Source organism: Pelecanus crispus, chromosome 6 (assembly GCF_030463565.1).
Source record: "Pelecanus crispus isolate bPelCri1 chromosome 6, bPelCri1.pri, whole genome shotgun sequence".
In the NCBI taxonomy this organism is placed as follows: domain Eukaryota; kingdom Metazoa; phylum Chordata; class Aves; order Pelecaniformes; family Pelecanidae; genus Pelecanus; species Pelecanus crispus.
Genome location: NC_134648.1, coordinates 13,525,935 through 13,545,573, shown reverse-complemented (window position 1 = coordinate 13,545,573; position 19,639 = coordinate 13,525,935). Strand labels below are relative to the sequence as shown.

General features: G+C 41.5%; 2 protein-coding genes across 9 annotated transcripts in view; both read left to right on the top strand.

The window, feature by feature from the left end:
* IPO7 (importin 7) overlaps window positions 1-5,504 on the top strand; it is a 40,628-nt gene extending 35,124 nt beyond the window's left edge. Inside the window, exons 23-25 of the mRNA XM_075711842.1 lie at window positions 642-848; window positions 1,212-1,328; window positions 3,553-5,504. Coding sequence (XP_075567957.1) covers window positions 642-848; window positions 1,212-1,328; window positions 3,553-3,650 — 422 coding nt within the window. The 3' untranslated portion in view covers window positions 3,651-5,504. The remainder of the gene's footprint in view (window positions 1-641; window positions 849-1,211; window positions 1,329-3,552) is intronic.
* Window positions 5,505-9,319: 3,815 nt separating this feature from the next.
* The window catches only part of ZNF143 (zinc finger protein 143), a 51,334-nt gene continuing 41,014 nt past the window's right edge, over window positions 9,320-19,639 (top strand). For 7 of the 8 annotated variants that reach the window (XR_012831155.1, XR_012831154.1, XR_012831153.1 and 4 more), the window contains exon 1: window positions 9,320-9,386. The gene's annotated coding sequence lies outside the window, so the exon portion shown is untranslated. Of the gene's footprint in view, window positions 9,387-18,035; window positions 18,074-19,639 lie in introns of those variants that run through there. The other variant, XM_075713297.1, reaches the window with a different exon arrangement.

Genomic DNA, 19,639 nt, shown 5'->3' with positions numbered 1-19,639 from the left:
TTGGCTTTCCTCCAGTCTTCAGGCACCTCTCCTGTTGTCCATGACCTTTCAAGGATGATGGAAAGTGGCTTAGTAATAACATCTGCCAGTTCCCTCAGCACTCGTGGGTGCATCCAGTTGGGGCCCATGGATTTGTGCATGTCCAGTTTGCCTAAATGACTCTCACCTGATCCTCCTCAACCAAGGGGAAGTCTTCCTTCCTATCATTCATCTTTCTTCCTATCCTTCATACTATTATATTTTGTATTTCTCAAGCATTCTTTTCAACAGCCCTTTTGAATGTGCCTTTAAAAGTGTTTTCATCAAATTATTTCAAACTTTCTTTGGAGCACAAATATTGCTTTGCTTAAAGTTTTATGAAGTGCTGTTCCAGTGCTAGCTGTATATACATTTTTCTATATATGTTTTTGTGACAATAAAATTTTCTTTTCCCACTTACACAGTTGGTGTAACTGAGGGAAGAGTGGGAGGGGAAGACCATGGCACTAGGAGAGGAGTTAAATGAGCTTCCCCCTTTCTAGTCTGCACTATTTTGTTAACAGTTCCATTGCCTGTTTTGCATAATCGGCTCAGCCATCTACCTTGAGTTGTTCTTACTATTCTTGAGACAAACTTTTTTGTGTGTGTCATATTTAACTCAGAGGAGCTGGGGAGTGATGAAGATGACATTGATGAAGATGGTCAAGAATATCTAGAAATTCTAGCAAAACAGGCAGGTGAAGATGGAGATGATGAAGACTGGGAAGAAGATGATGCTGAAGAGACTGCTCTGGAAGGCTATTCCACAATTATTGATGATGAAGACAACCCTATTGATGAATATCAGATATTTAAAACGATTTTTCAGAGTAAGTAACTTTATTTCCTTTCCTGGCCAACAAGTTAAAATATAACTTAATTTTAGTGTATACCATTGTAGACGAGAACCTGTTGAAAGCTTCCAAACAGGCTTTCCAATATGTGCTTTGAACAAGGTCGTTCTTTGGAAAGGGGAAGCTGACATTAAACTTTCAGAGCAGGGGGAGACAATTAAATGAATTCATGGTGGGAGGGAAGAGGTCAGAGGTTTTGTCAGTGTTTTTAAATGTCTTGAATTATGTAACCCTAGCAGAATATTATTCCGATTAAAATGGTAGTGAGTTAGTAAGCTTTGAGTTACAGAACGTTTTAATGAACGCTTTCCTTTTGCTTATGTTTTCTTTCTCTTGCAGCAATTCAGAATCGTAACCCTGTGTGGTACCAAGCTTTGACACAGGGTCTAAATGAAGAACAAAGAAAACAATTGCAGGACATAGCAACTCTGGCAGATCAGAGGCGGGCAGCACATGGTATTTTTCCCCCTTTATACCATTAATTGCTTCTTTCACTGTCTGAATGCTGTTTATGTGCCCAAGAAGCATAATACAGAAAATACCTATAATTCAAGCCTGATAATGTCTTTATCAAAGCAGGGTTGTTTTACGCTCCAGAGATATTTGAAATCTCTTTAAGATTGTCAGGTCACAAAGCCTCAATGCACAAATTGTATGGCATACCACAGGTGTAAGGAATGATAGAAATGTCTTAATGAAGTGGCCAAGTAAATAAAAGCATCTTTGTCATAATTGCTTGGATTTGAAAACAATTCATTTGATTACCTGAATGTGGATGAACTCCAGGTATGGTAACAAACACATTAAATGGCTGACAAATTATTTCCTGATGTGACCTAGTCCAGCTGGGATAGAGAATGATTCTATAGGTGGGAAAATACCAAATCATGGAAGTAGTGTCCATCTGTAAAGCTATATTATTAAGCCTATTAAATATTTGAGATCGTTATTCTTCAATACAGATAATACAGATTTAAAAATACAGCAAGTGGGCAGATCTTCAGGGTTGGGGTTTTTTTGCAAGTTTTCCCAGGTGTTTGAGAGTAAGCTGGTATTTATCACTCAAGTCAAGGCTGAATTTTAAGTGATCAGTCCAATCTCATATCCTGCACCTTACTGAGCAATTACTACAAGATTTTTCAAAATAGAAGTTCAGAAATCTTTCAATAAAAAGATTGGTAGTAAGAATGCACATTTTACAAGTAGTTTTTGTCAGAAAACAGCCTAAATTATCTTACGAAATGTAGAATGGTCCACTTCTAATGGTTATAAAATACAGTTTCACTATGACCTCTGTCAAGCAGTAGAGATCATACTGATGATATTATACACTATTTGTGCATTTTATGAAAAAGAATGTTCTTTTTTTCAGCTGCTTATTCATAGAGCAAGTTAGGTTCAGATTTTGAAGTTTGACTTAAACAATCAGATCTTTACAGGAAATTCTTGTGTACTATCAGAGCATACTGATACTCCATTTAGGCTACCTACCACACATGGGGGCATCCTGTTAGAAGGATTTGGAATATAATTATCTCTCATTAATGTAGCTAAGAAGAATTTCCATCAGCTAAGAGATTTGTCTTCTGTGCACTATGGAGCTGGGAGGGAACAAAGTGATGCTCCCCAGGTCATGTTCTCCTTCATCAGCCATAGCAACATTTTTTTGTCCTGTTTCCAAAGAAACAGAGACAAAATGCAGATGCTCTAGATAATATAAGCTGTCTTGTATTCCCAGAAAGAGAGAGATTGCGACTATTTTGAGGTAGGAGAAAGCTCTTAGACTGGAAATAAGACATCAATAAGTGTTGTTATCTTGAGCTGGAAAAAATACAAACCTTCTTGTGCATTATCTAGATTGTAGTAAAGGTAGATAGAAATACACATTTCTACCTGCTCTTTACCAACTTAATTTTCAGTTGTCCACGTATTAGAGCTTGTAGAAACCAGTCTTACAGTAAACTTCAAAGGACAGAATGTGCAGCTAGTAAAACCAGACAGCTTAACTATCAGTTAGTTACAGTGATGGATATGTGGACCTTAGATGCCTAAAGATCTTTGGTTGAAAATGAAAAGTGATAAACTTGGTAGTTTTCTCTTCGAATTATATTATATGGTCTAGTAACCTAAACTCCAAATTATCTGCTTGGGTATGGGGGTGAAATGCGTCTGTACTAAAAAGTCTGTTTCTGGTGCTTCAGTGGCTATTTCTTCTTATATTGTTGAATTGAGATAGGAACGCTGAAAATTTAGCTAATATCTGTGTGCTGCTTTTTTGTACATGTGCTCTGTTACTGATTTGACTGAAAAGTCTATTAATGTTAATCAGAAAGGACTGGGCGCCTGTTTGCAAGTTCAGAAGTCCAGCATTCATTCAGGTCCTGTTTCTGACGTGAAAATTACATACTCGTGTCCAAAAGTGTGGACTTTTTAAAATATATATTCATTTAAGCACAATTATAACAATATAGAGAAATTAAAATAATAAGTAATCAGTCCATCTGTTGTTTGGGGCCTGGCACATTTCCACTTTGTGGGTGCTGATTACGTTCTTGGGTAACCCCAGGTTAAACCTGTATCTCTGAAGGACTCAAAATGGTCAGTCACAAAATCTTAATCTGTCTTCCCCCCCTACACACGCACTAAAATACCTTCCTTCTGTTTTTTTGTTTTGTTTTAGAATCCAAAATGATTGAAAAGCATGGAGGATACAAATTCAATGCTCCAGTTGTGCCAACTTCATTTAATTTTGGAGGCCCTGCCCCAGGAATGAATTGAATTATCACTTTTCCTGCTACTGTGTGATTGTAGTGAAGAGCTTGTGTTCCTCCCAATAGTGGTTCCAGAACTGGTTCATGTTATCTACAACTCACTCTAAACTAATTGATAAATAGATTGGACAAAAGCCCCAGAAGTGGGACCTGATCATGCAACCTAATACTGGAAAGCAAACCAGAGGTTTTTTTGAAGATAGGAAGAATCTGAATTTAAAGCTTCAAATGACACACTTTGGAAATCGGAAATCAAGAGGGGATGTCATGAAGGCAGCTTTTCTTTTTCTGAGGAAAAAAATAGGGATGGGCTGCAGGACTATTTAAAATGTCTCATTTACAGGACAAGTTAGAAGGCAGACTTAATTTTTACACCTGTGGCGGTATAAGTATTTGCCCAATTTATTTCCCTTTTCTCCCTTCCTATTGGGTGTCTATTCTTTTAATGTAAATAAGGTAATCAAATAGCCTTACTTAATCTTCATCATTTCCATTTATCAAGATTGTTCATATGTAGAATATTGGACACTTAATGTAGCACTACATAACTGATAAATCTGTAAATGAATTAGCACTTTCATATTGAAACAGGCCTGCTAGCCTATGTACAAAAATAGCAAAATGTTTGCTGTTTATAAAAAATAAAAAATAAGGGATGTATTGGGGAAAATAATTTCAAGTTATTAATTTAAAATGAACTAGCAGTTTTGTACCTGGTGACTTTGTGGTGCAGTCACCTCTGGTTGTGACTTGAATTCGGTTATGTATAAAGGGGTTAGTGATATTTCATTGCTGCTAAAAAAAAAAACAAACCCACCCTCCGTGTCCTTTGTTTTTCTTAAAGATCTCACTGTACAAGGTGAAATTTGGATACAAATGTGTACTGTAAGCACTGAGGAAAAAGTTACCTTCTCCAAAGCAGGTAAATAAGATGTGAAGTTCTGCTCTTAAGAGTCGATTGAAGTGTGTGGATGAAACATCTATATATGCAATCTGTTAAAAACACAACAATTTAATTTGGCTAATCTGGGCTATGATCTGTGAATGCAATCTCCCCCCCTAATTTTGCAAAATATTCTTTTTCCAGCACATGGTAGTGCAGGTGCACTACTCTTGCATTTCATTCCCCCTCTTTTTGCACTCCCAGCGTTAGTGTGTGCTGTTGTCTGCCTGATCCAGACAGTGTATTTGAAGTTTTGCCAATCTTTCATTTTTGAAGCCACAATTTTCTTCCTTCAAAGTTGCTATAGTAACTAGTATTTTAGCTAGAGAGGCAAAATACAGTTCCCTCTGGGACCACTATCAAAACCACTGTATGAAGAAGCCAGCAGGGAGATGCTGTGAATGCATTGGCTTAAATGCCCCCTTTTTCTTTTCTAAAAGCAAAAATCCATTGGTTTTTGATCTTGCCTTGAGATCATTGGTGTCAGGTCTTTTAAATCAAATGTTTGTTTTTTTTTTCTTTTGGCTGTTTTTATATAAAAATGTCACCTGCTGTTACAACTGATATTAAACAAGCTACCTTAATTTAATGTAAGCCTCCAAAATTTAAATACAGGTTAAAAATAAACTGAGTTTATATCTGTAAAAATGAAATGCACATATATATATTATGATACTCAAAATGCAGTCTTCAGAAAATTGGTTTGTGTGGTGTGTTTTTTTGCATCAGCAGAGTAGCAGGAATTCGTGGTTTGGGGTTTCCTTGACGAGCTGACCAGCACCATGCTCTGCCTTCCATTTGTTGCACAACCGCTAGCGCTTCTCTGGGCAGGTGTAATGGGTTTTTCCAGTCGCTCCTCTCTGGTCTGCCTTTCTTCAGCAAATACGATTCCCTGCGCGCAGGGTGCTAATGTGAGAGACTGAGCCAGCACTATAATGCCACGTTGCCCTAGCCGAATACCAAAGGGATACTTTAAAAGCAAATTGTGGACTTAAAAGGATGGATATTGCACCTGATGTGAAAAAGCCTAAAAAATTAAGCCTTGAATCAGAGTATCCATTATAGTAGTGGTATGAGAACCACAGTAGTACTTTTGAATCTTTAGCTGACTGGCCAAGTACATATAGCAGAACTGGTTTTTTTGTAAATGTGTAACTCATGAGCACGTACAGGTGTACTCCGGCCTCAAGATAATCTCTAGACAAGGTTTTATTTTTGTAGAAAAAGGTGACAGACGTAATTACAGCATGCCTCTTCCTGTGCATTCCTTGACCTTGAAAAATGCCCAGTTTGACATAAATAATTTCTGAACATCTGCTTGTTGGGTATCTGCTTATCTTGTTATGCATCCCAAAAAATGTAAGAGAACCTTGAGATGCTTTTGCCTCGTGGCAGAAGATCCGACAGAGTAAGAAGGCTCCATATACAAAGCAGATGGAAAAAAGTGAGGGGAAAATCACCAATTTAGTGCCATTGTCATTTCTGGAACAGTTATATTTTTCAAGTCACAAGTCAAGGGAAGAAGTTTATCTTGGTGTGAGGAATACAGTCTTACTTCAAGGGTGCTTTTATGTGTCGCTAGACTGTTTAGCAAGGAGCATCTTTTTTAAGAATGGATCTAGAACTTCGCTTTCCTTTGCTCCAAGAAATGTATTTATATAAATTGCAAAACAATTTTGCATTGTTGGTGGTGGTGATAGTGCATTTTGTGATGCAATATATCAATTTCAGTGATACACTTATGTCAAATTTAAAATTGATCTTCCTCCTAGAACTTGCACTTATCCATTCCGCTTTCAAGGATAATGCAACTCTAAAGGAAGAGCTGGGAAATTTAAAGCCTCTGTTTTTTCTATTATGGAAGATCTCCTTGGATTAATAAACATCTAAAGCAAATCCTCATCTTCACTTATTTCAGTGTGGTGTTTTGAATGTAGCTGTATTCTTACAGTACTTGGGACTCCTGCTCTAGTTACATAGCTCTTAGGTTTGTATTTTCCTCTAAAATATTTCTTCAAGAGGAAATGTTAGGCACAACCACAGTTCTCTTAACTGTATTAAATACAAAAGGCTTATGTCATACACTGTTTTTTAAGATGTTGACATACTGGGTAAATTTAATACCCTTTTTTCCTAAATCACTACCTTAAAAGAACTATTAATAAGTGTCAGTGTAGTACAACAAAGTTCTGTTCAAATCTCTCGTAGCCTAGAATTACTACTGCAAGGTTCAAGACATCTGCAGTGGATTAACTACAGAATACCTGACAATCAACATGCAGATGGCTTTAATTCTGCCTACAAAGTGATACCTGATAAGTTTTATGGGTTAAGCTGTATTTTTCTAAAGGAAATATACTCCTCTTGCGACTGTCAATTCTGAAAGAGTAGAAACATCATGAAGCTACTCAGCACATTTTATCTTTGCACGTTTCTGTCAAGTTGCCTTTCAGTCCTTTTTCATACGTACTTTCTCTTGCTAACCATTTTCACTTCCCGGTGTCAGTTTGTATCCCTGTAACTCCTTTGAGATAGTGCTCAGGAACTGTAAGCACTTTCTACTCAAGCAGTTTGTACTGCAGGCAGTCGCACCCCTCCCTGCTGATGCTCTGTGTGTGTATTCAACACCAACACAGCTGCATCCTTCTCTGGAGTTTCAGCAACAGGACTGATGCTCGCTGATGGCTCCGAGCAGCGCAGCCGAGGGGACGGCTCCTCAGTGGGTGGTGCAGGCTCCCAGGGGGAAGGACGTGGTTCCAAAGTCGGTATTAGTGGTAGACCCAGCGTTGTGTACGTATGGGTTTTGATTTAACAGATGTGGCCAAGTTCAGGTAATGCTGGTCCAAACTTTGTATGTTGGTTAAGACTTTACCAGTTTTCCATGACTTGAGCTACTAATTAAGCTTTTGATATATGATCAGCAATGGATAAACACTGCTGCTGACAACCTATGCAGAAGTGGGCAGTTTATTTTTAAAAATGTAGTTGGGAAGAGCACTATGGTTCTGCATTTCGGCTCAATCCACTATTCAAGTTTTAACCTCAATGCAGTAGTTAAAAAAAAAAAAAAAAAGGCTTATTAAAATTTGAGAAAAGCTTGGAAGGTCTAAGGCTCTCTGTATTATGCTGTTATGGACTACAGAAGCCAGAGCTGAGTCCCTTGAGCTGGGCTTTTTCTCTTCCCTGTGCTCTGTGGGACCTTCCACATACCCAGAACCAGGAAAAGCTTCATTTGTCTGCTGTTGCAGCACTGATTATAAATGACTTTGCAATCAGTATGTAGCTTTTTTAACTTGAATGGTGTATCATTAGTTGGCATATTTCTGCTTTTTATAACCAGATATCCTCACATGTTGATGCTAGAAACAGAAAGCACTTCAGCATGGGAAATACTGAGTTGTAGAATTTGACAGAGATGTTAACAAGTAATCTGTTAACGTACAAGAGTTGGTAAACCCAAAACAGATTTTTACCTTGGGTATTTCACTGTTACTGTACCTCAAATCAAACTGATGGCTGTAATTTGTATTTTGGGTGAAAGTTTCCAATTAAGAAACAGGAAGGAAGGAAACAAGAACGGAAGGAAAAGTGTTCTGTATTAGGCCTATTCAGGAATAAGCTAATTTTGGCTGTTTGTATGACTGCAAGAATTTAGAATTATTATTCTGGAGCTTCAGGCAAAAAATCTCACATACTTTTCTATGTCCTGTTCAGAAAGGTCAAGCCCTATAGAGCTGGGCATTGTCCTGTCAATGGTGATAGCTCATGTTACTTGCACAGTTGGGTTTTCTTGAAAAATCATCTACCAAAATAATGTAATACCCTTTTATTGCCTCTGGAGCTGTTGCTGGGACTATTACATGTTCCCATACCAAAAAATCACATAAGGGTAAATATTTTAAGAGCAGAGTCCTTACACACAAGAGCTAGGTTGAAATGGCACAAGATAACGAGGGTAGGGAAGGGCAGGATGCTCGGTCGCCCCAACCCTGCCCCGAGCAGGCCCTCCGCAAGGGCACCGCGCCCCGACACCCTTCCAGCAGCCGGCCTCCTTCCCTCCGGCTCCCGCACGCACAAGGGACAGCACCCCGCGCACCACCAGCCGCGGGGTCGGCGGCGCCCCGGGCCCAGCAGGGCGCTCCTGGGCCCTCTGGGGGGGCCGCGATGGCGGGGCCGGAGCCCGTGCGCGGGCCCCGGCCGAGACAGCAGGCCCTTCCCGCGGGCGCCCGGCGGCCCAGCTCCAGGCGCCCGCCTCCTCGGGCCGCGCCGCTCCGTCCCCACGGCGGGGGGCCGGCCGCACTGCCAGGGGCAGCCGCCTCAGGGCGCGCCCGGCCCCCAGCGCTCCCCTCCCTCGCTTCCTTCCTCCGTCCCTCCCCACGGCCCCCGCCGAGGGACCAACGGCGGCCCCGAGTGCTGCGGCCGCCGGGGCCCTCCCCGGGGAAGGAAATGGCGCCCGGCTTCCTCGCTCCCCCGCTGACGCACAAGCGCCTCGCTCCCCGCGGTATAAAATGGCGGCGACGGCGGCCCCGAACCCAGCATAACCGAGACGCCATGAAGCCGCGGGGCGGGGCCCCGGGCGCCTAGCCAATGGGCATTGGCGCGGGGCCTGGAGGCGGCCAATGGCGAGCGGAGGCGGTGACGCACGGCGTGGTGCGCCCAATGGGAGCGGCGGTAGCGCGGGGCGCGAGCCCGCCCGCGCGGCTCGGGGCGGTGCTGAGGCGGGCGGGCGCTGAGGCGGCCGTTTCCTGTCCTGGTGCATGGTGGTCGGACGGAGGAATTGTTGGAAAATTTCTCGGCGAGGTTAGTATATAAATGTGTTTTTACCCAGTGTGCCTTATTCTAACCACCCGCCATCTCCGGCTGGGGCTGCCGCGCCGGGCCGCCGAACCGGGCCTCGCCCTCCGCCCCGCGTGCAGGGAGGCGGCGAGGGGCAGCGAGCGGGGGCAGCCGGGCAGCGCCGGCACCGACCGACACGAATAAAGCCGCCGCTCCGCCGCCCGCCCGCTCCGCGCGGCCCGGCCCCTCCCTCTCACGCCGGGGCCTGCCCGCGCCTGCCCGCCGGCATCCCGCACCGCGGGGCGCGCCAGGCCGGGCGCCGGCCGCGGCCCCCGCCGCCCCCTCCCCGTCCCGGGCGGCGCCCCGGCCGGCCCCCCGCCGGCCGCCCCTTCGCGGGCCCGGGCGCGGGGGCGCCCGTTAGCCGCTGCGTCACGGGCGGGGGCCGCCGGCGGCGGGCGGGGAGGGGGGGGGGGGGGGGAGGCGCGGGGGGTCCTGGCGCGCCCGGGCCCCGCTCTCGCCCTGGGGCGCCCGGCGCTCGCTGCTGGCCCTCGCCGCGTATCAGTTTGGGACTTAATTTGTTTCTACATTTCTTTTTTTTTTTTTTTTTAACGTGATATTTCCATTTTGACGGAGGGCGAACTTGCAAAACGGCACTAAAACAATTGCCTGCAGAGCTCTCTCGGCCTAACGTGCGGCTTGCTGCGCGCGCGTTTGGGAAGGAATAATGCACTGTTCTTGCACGAAGTTGCTTATTTTTAACGTTGCTGCATTGTAGTGCCGCGAGCGCAGCGGTTGCTGTGCTAACGCAGGAGAAGATGCCTGCACGGAGCTTCTGAAGTCAGCTATTTTAGTTCATCTCTTTCAAGTCACAAAAATACTGTGCAGAATCATTTTAACCGTTTTACAGCCTGTTCTCTTGGCATTTCCTTCAGCTTTTCTTGTTTGGAACTTTACTAAAACAGCATAACGAGAAGCTACTCCTCTAGCAGAATTACCTGCAATAACACAAAGATTTATTTTCTGATAAGGTCTTGTGGTGTTTGTTCGCCAAGAAAAAATGACTTCCATGCAAGTTAAACTTTCTGTTAAAACAAGTCTACGGTTGAGCAGCTCCTGTTATGTATAAAAATCTCTTAAGGGTTTGTTTTGAACTACAAAAGAATTGTATTTGACGTTATATGCAGAGGGGTACCAGTATTTTTAAGGAACATTATTCTTGTTTTCAGTGATAGAGGAACTTCAGTCTTAGAGTCTTTCAAAGAAAACATTTTCTCTTGTCATACAGTTTTCTCACAATTCTGCTTCAGGTGTTGTAAATCTGTTATGTTTTAGAGGACTGTATACCAGATATTTCCATTGCAGCGTCAAGGTGATTGTACCTGAAAAATTAAATTTGTTTGTCGTTGACTAGTAGCTTTTTAAGAGAAGTAGTATATTTTAGCTTGTGTATTTGCCATACAGCTTTAGAATGGCGGAGTGCAACATAACCGTGTTTTCATGGCTTGTTTCTTTGTATTTCGTGCATTAAAGTCGAGCTTTCAAGCTGTATATATGTCAGAAGTTATTAATCTGAATCACTGCAGAAAATGAAACTCAGGAATGTGTAGTCAAATAATATACGATTGTTTTGGTAATAGATTGCAGCTTAAATGAGGTGTAAAAATGAACATTTTAAGCAGTTTGGAGAAACGTATTTCAAATTGATTGCATAATTTACGTAAACTATTCTCATTATTGTAATAATGAAATAATGTTTCATTTCTAGTAGCCCATGTGCGGAAGAGATTTTTGCCTTATATTAAAGGCTCAAAGCAAATGCTTAGGCAAGTGTAAAAGTTTCGTTAGCTAGAAAGTCACACAGGCTTCACTCTGTCTTCATGCCTGTGTAGCATTTTGATGCTTAAACATCAAAATAACTTCTGTCATGAGCTGGCAATCCCTTTTCTGAGGAGACAGGCGTAGTGGTAATAAAGTGATGAATATTCCCTGGTAATGGGTGCCAAAATTAGGCTGTAAATTTGGTTTTGTCTGTAGAATATCTCAAATTATGTACTGTTTCAGCTCAGCAGACTGCTGCTGGCCCATGTTTTGCTGTCCTGTGCTGTCCAGGAGAAGGGAGTTAGTAGGAGTTGCCAGCGGGCTGCCTTGTCACCTACAGTTCTGTTGGATGTGCAGAGGGATTAGGCTGAGGGTTCCTCACCTTAAGTTTGGTGGTGATAATGGTCTCTCCCTGGACACCATCTTTTCTGGGCATTCCTTAAGACGCTGTGTGTGTGTGTATTCTTGCAGACTTACGTATTGGCCTTAATAAAATGTATGGGGTTTGTTTTAAAATAAAACTAAAAAGGCAACAGTTTTGAACTGGGTTGCTTCTCCAGTGTAATTTGGCTTCATTTAGAGTGTGGGATGTTGATCTTTCCTTGCTGTTGCATGTAAGTCTTCGCCTTAAAAGTTTTGCGTTAAAACATGCTCAGCATAGGTGGAGTCTTTGAGAAACACTGTTACTAAATTCTGAGGAGTCTTTAGTTGGCACATGTGAAACTATTTCTTTCCCCAAAGCATAGGGCTCAGCTGAATTTGAATGTTTCCACACACAAAGTGAACAGCACATTCCTGATAATCAGGGCAATTCTTCCAGTTTCAAGCATTGCAGCGGACAGAATGCAAATACGAGGAAGATCTAACTTGTCTTGGTGCTCTTGTAGTCCGATTCCTTCATTACTCTTTTTCCTGTCTGCATATTGGCTTGTACCCTCTTCCTTGATCATCCCCATGATTTCTGCTTCCCATGCTATCTTTTGTACCTCCTGCTGCCTCTAATGTGTATGTGCATACCATAGCATCCCAGGCCCACCTTTCCTTGCCACTGGCTTTTTTCCTGTATTGTCACATCTCTTGCACATTTCTACAGCTCAACAGCATGCTTTCCGCTCTTTCTGCATTAATAGGTGGGTGGTTTGTTTCTTCATCTTGTCTGCGCTGCAAGTAAATTGGTGCACCTGGTAAAGAGAGTATGAATTGGGTAGCCTATTCCTGTGCCCCAAAAGATTGAAGGAAGGCTTCTCCTTAGCTTATGGATCCCTAAGATGGATTGTGATCCTAACAGATGAATCCTCTTCTGGAATCTGAAAATTCATCTCTGAAATGCAAGTTCCTGTAAATAGAGGTGTGCATAGGTATTGTTCTGAGGATGGAGTGAGGAGTCTGAGGGAGGTGCCTGTCCATGGACGCTATGTTTCTGGGGGAGGAAGGGAAGGAAGCCTTAAAGCCTGTCATGGCACAGTGGGGTTTATGGGGTTCTGCCTGTACTTTAAGTCTGTAACTTCATCTGCCCTTAGCTGTATTTACTTAAGGGAATGTGGTTTCGGTCCTCTTACTCTGCTCTGCACACCAGGAGTTGTTGATCAGTTACTCAAAAACGGAATTGGACTAAATTAGTGAATGCTTCCAGTGACTTAGTCTGCTAAAATTTTCTGGGTTATGCCGCTTTTTTAATTGTATAGTGGGATTGTACTTTGCTCCACCAAGATAACACTTGTTAAATAAATGAAGCTCTCAGTTTTGAAGGGAATTCACAGTTCAAGCAAGTTCTGCAATAGTCAAAGTTGACATCAGAGTTACAACTACTTAGTGCTTCCCTCAGTCTATATTTTATTGTCTGCTGAATGTTTTCCTCTGTATACACTTCTTGAGGGGAGAATTGTGTTATCTGCTTAATGCTCTCAGACTTCATTTCTGATGACAGACTTCTCTAGAGTTGGAAGATGGGTCTGTATTTGCAGGTTAGTTGGTGTTGCTCCTATCTTGAGTGTACTTATACTGAGCTAACATGGTATTACACAGAGTTTCTTAGAATATATTTAGATGTACTGTTTTTTCAATTTAGATTTGTAATCTGGTTTTTTGCAATTCAGAGTACAGGTTGGCAATTCAGTAGGCTGTCTGTTTAGTTCCTGAAATGCAAGCATAGACTAAAACACTGCTGTTAACTGTCGTGGCTAATACTGATACATCTGTAATGTAGTTATCAGATTACTAATTAACTCATAACCACACAAAACAACCCACTCAAAATTCCCTGTTTTCTTGGCAGTCTCAGCAGATTTGCAGGATTGAAGGGGCACAGCCAGGATTAATTGTTTTGGTGATGTAAATTAGACACTTTTGTGATTTCTTGACAGTTAAGAGAGTTAGAAGTCTGTTTGACACAAAAGTAAAACATGAATAAAAATAGTTGGTCTCAATTTCTTTCAGATTTTTATCCCTTAAGTATTCACCTATTCACCAAATGTTCTTTGTTTTATTTAAAACATTCACCAATAGAACCGGAGGTTTTACGAGTTAAGGATTAAGTAGCCTCCTGAAGTGCTTCAGAAGTTAACTGTATCTTTTTTTTTTTTTTTTACTGCAGATGGGCATTACTGCTCATTTCTAGGAGTAATTTGAAGACAATTCTGACATGCATCATCTGGATGCCTTCTTTATATAGCCAGTATTTTGTGTATATACATTTGATGGTAAAAAAATAAGCCCCAAAAGCTGGTACTTTTAAAAACACATAGGTTAATTGCTTAAGTGCTTTAAGTCTGTTTCTCACTTTGTGACTTCTGGGGGAAAATCCACTTGGAATGAAATCTAGTGCTTTATCTCACTAACGTGTGTGCTGAAAAATTATTTGCAGTTTGGCGTTTTGTTTTTTTCAGCTTTGTTAATCATGTTCTAAGTTTTTCGAGTATGAAACAGAAAATCAGATGACCTCCCATTCCACTTCTGAGCACGCACATTATAATTATTTATCCTTACTTTTTTTGACTATTAAAACAAAAATAATTTATTACCAGTAAGTCTGCAATAAAGAAATAGGGTTTTTTTCTAGAAAAGGAGGTATGCGGGAGTATTGATAACACAAGTTTGGCTGAGAGAGAAGAAATGTGTCTTAACTTTGAGCAAGTTTCATGAGTTGAGAGAAACTTGCTGGCTTGTTTTGGTAGGTGAGTTACACTGTTCCTGTTGCAGTACTGCAAGCCATTCTATGCACACACACAAGTATTCTGAATGATGCGTAGGTGTTTTCAGTCACATTTGTATTTGATGTTTTGGTACAGATTATATGGCTGTTTCTCTTGCTAACCTATACGGTGGTGTACTAAGAATAACTGTCTCATTAGTGCATTGATCATTGACCAGGTGCGTTAGTATACTTTTTTTGTACTTTAATAAAGCTTTCAGAATCCTGGTCTCTGTACCTCTGCAAACGCAACTGTATGGATTTCAATTGCTTGTTACCTTCTGTGCAGGCTTTTTGCAATTGGATCTCTCGGAAGATTCCCAAATCTGTTTCGAATCTCTGGCTCAGGAAGCTGTGTTGGTCATTGGGGTAGTTACTTAGAAGCAGTGCTGTTGTAATAGTGCCTCCCAAGGCAAATGTGATCATTGAACTGAGCATTTGCTGGTGAGGTGCTTGTCCCAGCGCTGCAGCGTGAGTTTAATTAGCTTTCTGTCAGCACTGCTGACAGTTAATATACTGATAGAACTACTCTGACCTCCATTGATTAACCAGTAATTTCTTTTCTGATATGTTCAAGGAACATGTGAAGTTAGCAGTCATATTTGGGATCAACCTGAGTCTTCTCATGTGTAGGACTTATTGGTGGGTGGCTTTCTGATCTGCCTGCAGTTTTTTAAGTGCCATACATTTGAAAATCATAGCATCCTCAGCATTCCCACAGTGTGAAATTGCACACGTGCATAATCTTGTAATACTAGTTAGAGTAAGGATTTGTAAACATTCTTTACTTGCACTGGTTAATCCATTTTTTTTTTTATAAAATGCAAGCATTGATCTCTGACGATACTTTTAACACGATTTGTAGATGGGATTCACAATGTAAACTGCATGTATGGTGATGACTTTGGGGGAAGAAGGCTGCTGGAACATAAAGTACTTCTGTGAGGCTAAATGTGGTTCTCACTGTTCACACTGAAGCCAGAAGAGTTATGCTTGGTTATGGCAGTGATAAATTTGGTCTTGCATTTGTGTGTTATTTCTGAAGAGATACCAAATGCTGTGGCAGTGAATTAGTCTTGAACTGCATTATAATCAGGATGTACCTCTGGTGGAACAGAAAGGTGGTAATCCTGCAAAAAGACTAAAAAGGAGCCTTGAGTTTGACTACAAACCTCTGCTTTGGGCAACATGAGTCTCTGCAAGTTAGCTGTGCTGCCACTCAGAGTGTATACGTCATGCTTATGCAGTTGACAGTGCCATCAGTCTTGATTAGGTTCTTCTCCAGGACCACGGTTAGAGCCTGTCGTTCATAATTCACAATGCTGCTTTGCTGTCTGGAAAATTATTGTGTTATTTACTATTAAATTGCATATCTTACCCTTCTATCTGAATCCAACTATTGTTACCAGATTCTTTAGTACAAGTTTTTGTTCTGTATTTCAGCCTTGTTTCCATTTTATACAGTGGATGATTAATGTGGTGGAAATTGCTGTTTAATTACGTTTTGCTTGCCTTTACAAGAGACTGGAAGAAATACAGTAAAAGAAGTTAAAATTATAGGAGAAAGCACCTACAAATTTAGAAATGCCTGACATTAAGTAGTTCATTATGTTTATTCACTAAAAGTCAATCTGACCAAATATAGCATGAAATCAGTGTTTCAGTGCAATGGTAAAATACTGAAAAAAATCCATGTTTCATCTACTGAAGCATTTGATCAAAGCATCCATAGGATCTAGATTTCATTTCTCACCCTGCTACAGATTTCTAGTGTAATACTGGAAAAGATTATCATACAGATACATACGGGAACATAAGTAAGATTTTAGCTATGTTTTTATTTCTGAGCTTACAGCTGTCAAATGACTTTATGTAATTAGTAAGCTATACACTTGGGTCTTCTAAAAAAACTTTGTCTGGACTAGTCAGTTTTTCAGTCTGTCAGTCATTTTTTGCACTGAGACCCAGAAGGTTGTAATGCATATAATTGGTATCAGTTGAAGTGTATTTAACCAGAATGTTCACTGTAGGTACTAATTTTGATTTTTCACAAATCTCTGTTCATCAGACTAGTTTTGGGAAATCACTGATATTTGCAATCATATCAGTTGTTAGGGACCCTAATGCAGCCAGTATTTAATTCAGAAAAACCTTAGTTATGTTACTGTGCTGACATACTTGAACTGATTTTGGGATCCAGCTTTGTCAAACATGGGAATGCAGTTTCCTGGAATTCCTTGATGAAAGTTTCTGTATTGTGTAGTTATATGTCATTTGCCATTTTATTTTTCTGAATTGTTTTTTATTTGTTGTTTTTATAAGTTTTATCAAATTACAACGGTTTTGTACATTATTTAGAAGTGTATTAAAAATAAAAGTGATGTTTCTTTGCAAATGGTATAAATGGATATTTTTTCAAACTTTCCAGTGCTGTCTGCACAAGGAGGGTAGACAATCACAAAGTTGCTGAATGTCTGGAGTAGCTTTTTCCCTGTGTTTCCCAGTTCTTTCTTCTTGCACATTCTAGATTGCATTTTATAACTGTAAGTTTTCTTCCATGACTGCTATTACAAACTTTATTCCATTTCCTGTTAATCATCCTCTAAGCATCATCTTTTTTTCCTCTAAGGAGTTTCTGCTACTGTCACTGCAGGTTTTTCCCTTTGTCCAGCAATACAGTGGTATAGTCATTCTTTAAACGGAAAATTTCTGCTATTTTCCAGCTGTTATTTGCCACATTCTCTGCTACATGGGGTCTCCTCATGCTGTCCTCTCGGCTGCCAGCGTTCCCAAGTGCCCCAAATCCACTTTCTGCTCTGTGGCAGCATGCTCTCTACCAGCTCTTGCTTTGCTTTTCAGCTGCCTAAATCCCACCTGCTGTTTCTTAGTTGTTTGATTCCTAGTTTTTAGCAGACCCTTCTGTTTCCAGTTGCTACATTGAGTTTTCATAAAAACTTCTCTTTTAACGTTGCATCTTTTCTCCAAAACAAGTAACAGCACCCAAAATACTCGGTTTGCTTATTAGTGGAGGGAAAAATACAGGAGGTGCTCTCTAGATAGGCAACTCAATGAAGTCTTAATGAAAAATCCTTTCTTTTTAACGAACCACCCTCCTCCCCTCCCCCCGCATCTCTCCCGTTTGAGTGTTGAGAATTTAAAGCATACTTGAGTTCACAGGTTTTTTCTGTTTAGAGAATTGGGGGGGGGGGGGGGGGGGGGGGTGTTTAAATAAAAAATTGCGCCCATGTACCCTGGATGGCATATTTTATCTATCAGTGTTATACTGGGGTTTACATTGCTGGTGTGCATCGTTTATCAAAAAGCAGCATAAAGTCAGCAACACGCATCGCTAACTCATTGCTTTTGCTTTGTAACTAACGGTGTGAGACTTGTTTCAGCATCACTCTTGTGACTGGCTGTTGCTTCCTTCTATCAGAAACCGTTTTCAGTTCGGGGATTTTTTTGTCTCGGGCTGATTTTTTTGTGGGAAGTATTTTAACCATCTTAATGGTAAGATTTTCTCTGCATGAATACTGTAGGAGTATTTCAGTGACTCATCACTTCAGGAATGCGATATGCATTACTGTTCTTGTGAAAGTCTTCCCAAATATCATCATTAACATGCCTTTGAAAATTGCAACTTGCGTATGATCTGTGAAGATTTGCAAGAGTTCACAAAGTCAAGTCTCAAGTTTTCACTTCAGTGAGTACCTCATGACTAAGCCTGTACTTAATGTCTTTTCTGTAGGACAAGCAGAATACATGTGCATCAATCTTGTTGAGCAGCCATGCAGGCCCCACCCCAGGGTGCATGTATTTTCCTAAAAATGGATGCTTTCAGCTGCTTTTTAACTAATGAGGTGCAATATTCGAAGTGGGTAGAAGATTTCTCTCCCAGGTTCTTGCTGGCAAAATTCCTGGCAGATAGGAGGTTTAAAGAAAAACCTTAGTGATGCAAATGCACAGAAATAAAAGCAATGAGGCGGATTAGGGAAAAAAGCTGGTGAGATTTGGATTGGAAGAAGGATGAAGACAAATTTGCTGGAAGCTGAGGAGAAAGCAGCATATAAGCCAGTTAGAAGAAAAGGGGGGGAAGAGAGTGACTAAAGCTGAGGTAAGGGAAGAGACTTCAGTTTGATGAAAACAGGCTAGTTTCAAAAAAAACAAGGCAAATAAATAAAAATATGATAGGAGACTAGATTTGCAGGGTGGATGATGTACCAACAGCATGGTGATACTGTTTTAAATGTATGCAATATCAAAATGATCAGATATCATAGAACAGTTTAAGTTGGAAGGCACCTCCAGAGGTTATCTAGTCCAGCCCCAATCAAGGCAGGTCTGATTGGACCAGGTTGCCCAGGGCTCTGTCAAGTTGAGTCCTGAACACCTACAAGGATGGAGAGTCCATAACCTTTCTCGGCAATCTGTTCCTGTATTTGACCACTGTTGCGGGGGGTGGGAGAAGTAACACTGTAGCAGCAGTATCTCTGTGATAGCCTGACCCATTTCTCTACAGCACAGGCCAACTTTACATCTTCTTTAGTTCTCTCCCCATCCTCTTCCTCAGAGCTCATAGGCCTGTCTGGTTGGCCTGTATTTTCCACTGGGGAGGAAGAAGAGAGGCTGAAAGTGACCAGCACATCCACTTTTGGCTGAGGGTACTCCTCCCTGCACAGGAGAGTAACAGAGCAAAACTGCTGCATCACCGAAGAGTGAGTGAAAGCTGGGGTTTTGCTGTTTGGGAGGGTCCCAGTGCTGCAACCTCCATTACAAGGGATGTACTTCGGAGATGGGTCTGAACATGAACCGTCTTGAGACAAAGAGGCAGGAAGGTGATAGACAATGGTGTGATGGACATGAAGAGCAGACCAGCAGTAAGAGAAGACTTGGGGACTAGTTGCAGAAGGAATTGGTGTGGACATTGGAGTATTTTAGATTATTTTGACAAGAAGGATGGGATTATATTTGGGAAGAGGGATGTGCTGGAAATCTGGTGCCGTGATAGGACTGGCTGAAGGAGGAAACTGGTACTTCAAGGAGAAAGGATGGAGCTGGGGATAAGAAGCTAGTGGAAAGAGAGGATTGGGAAAGGATATATCCGAAGGGATGATGTTAAAGGAGTGCGAACTGGGAGAAAACAGTAACGCTGTCTGTGTAGGTTACAGCACATGATTGTCCAGATCATCTGGAATAAAGTAGCGAATGTTGTTCTGCTGTGTGCAGCAGTTCACTTCTGGGTATTTTTCAGTGTGTGATAACTGTTAAT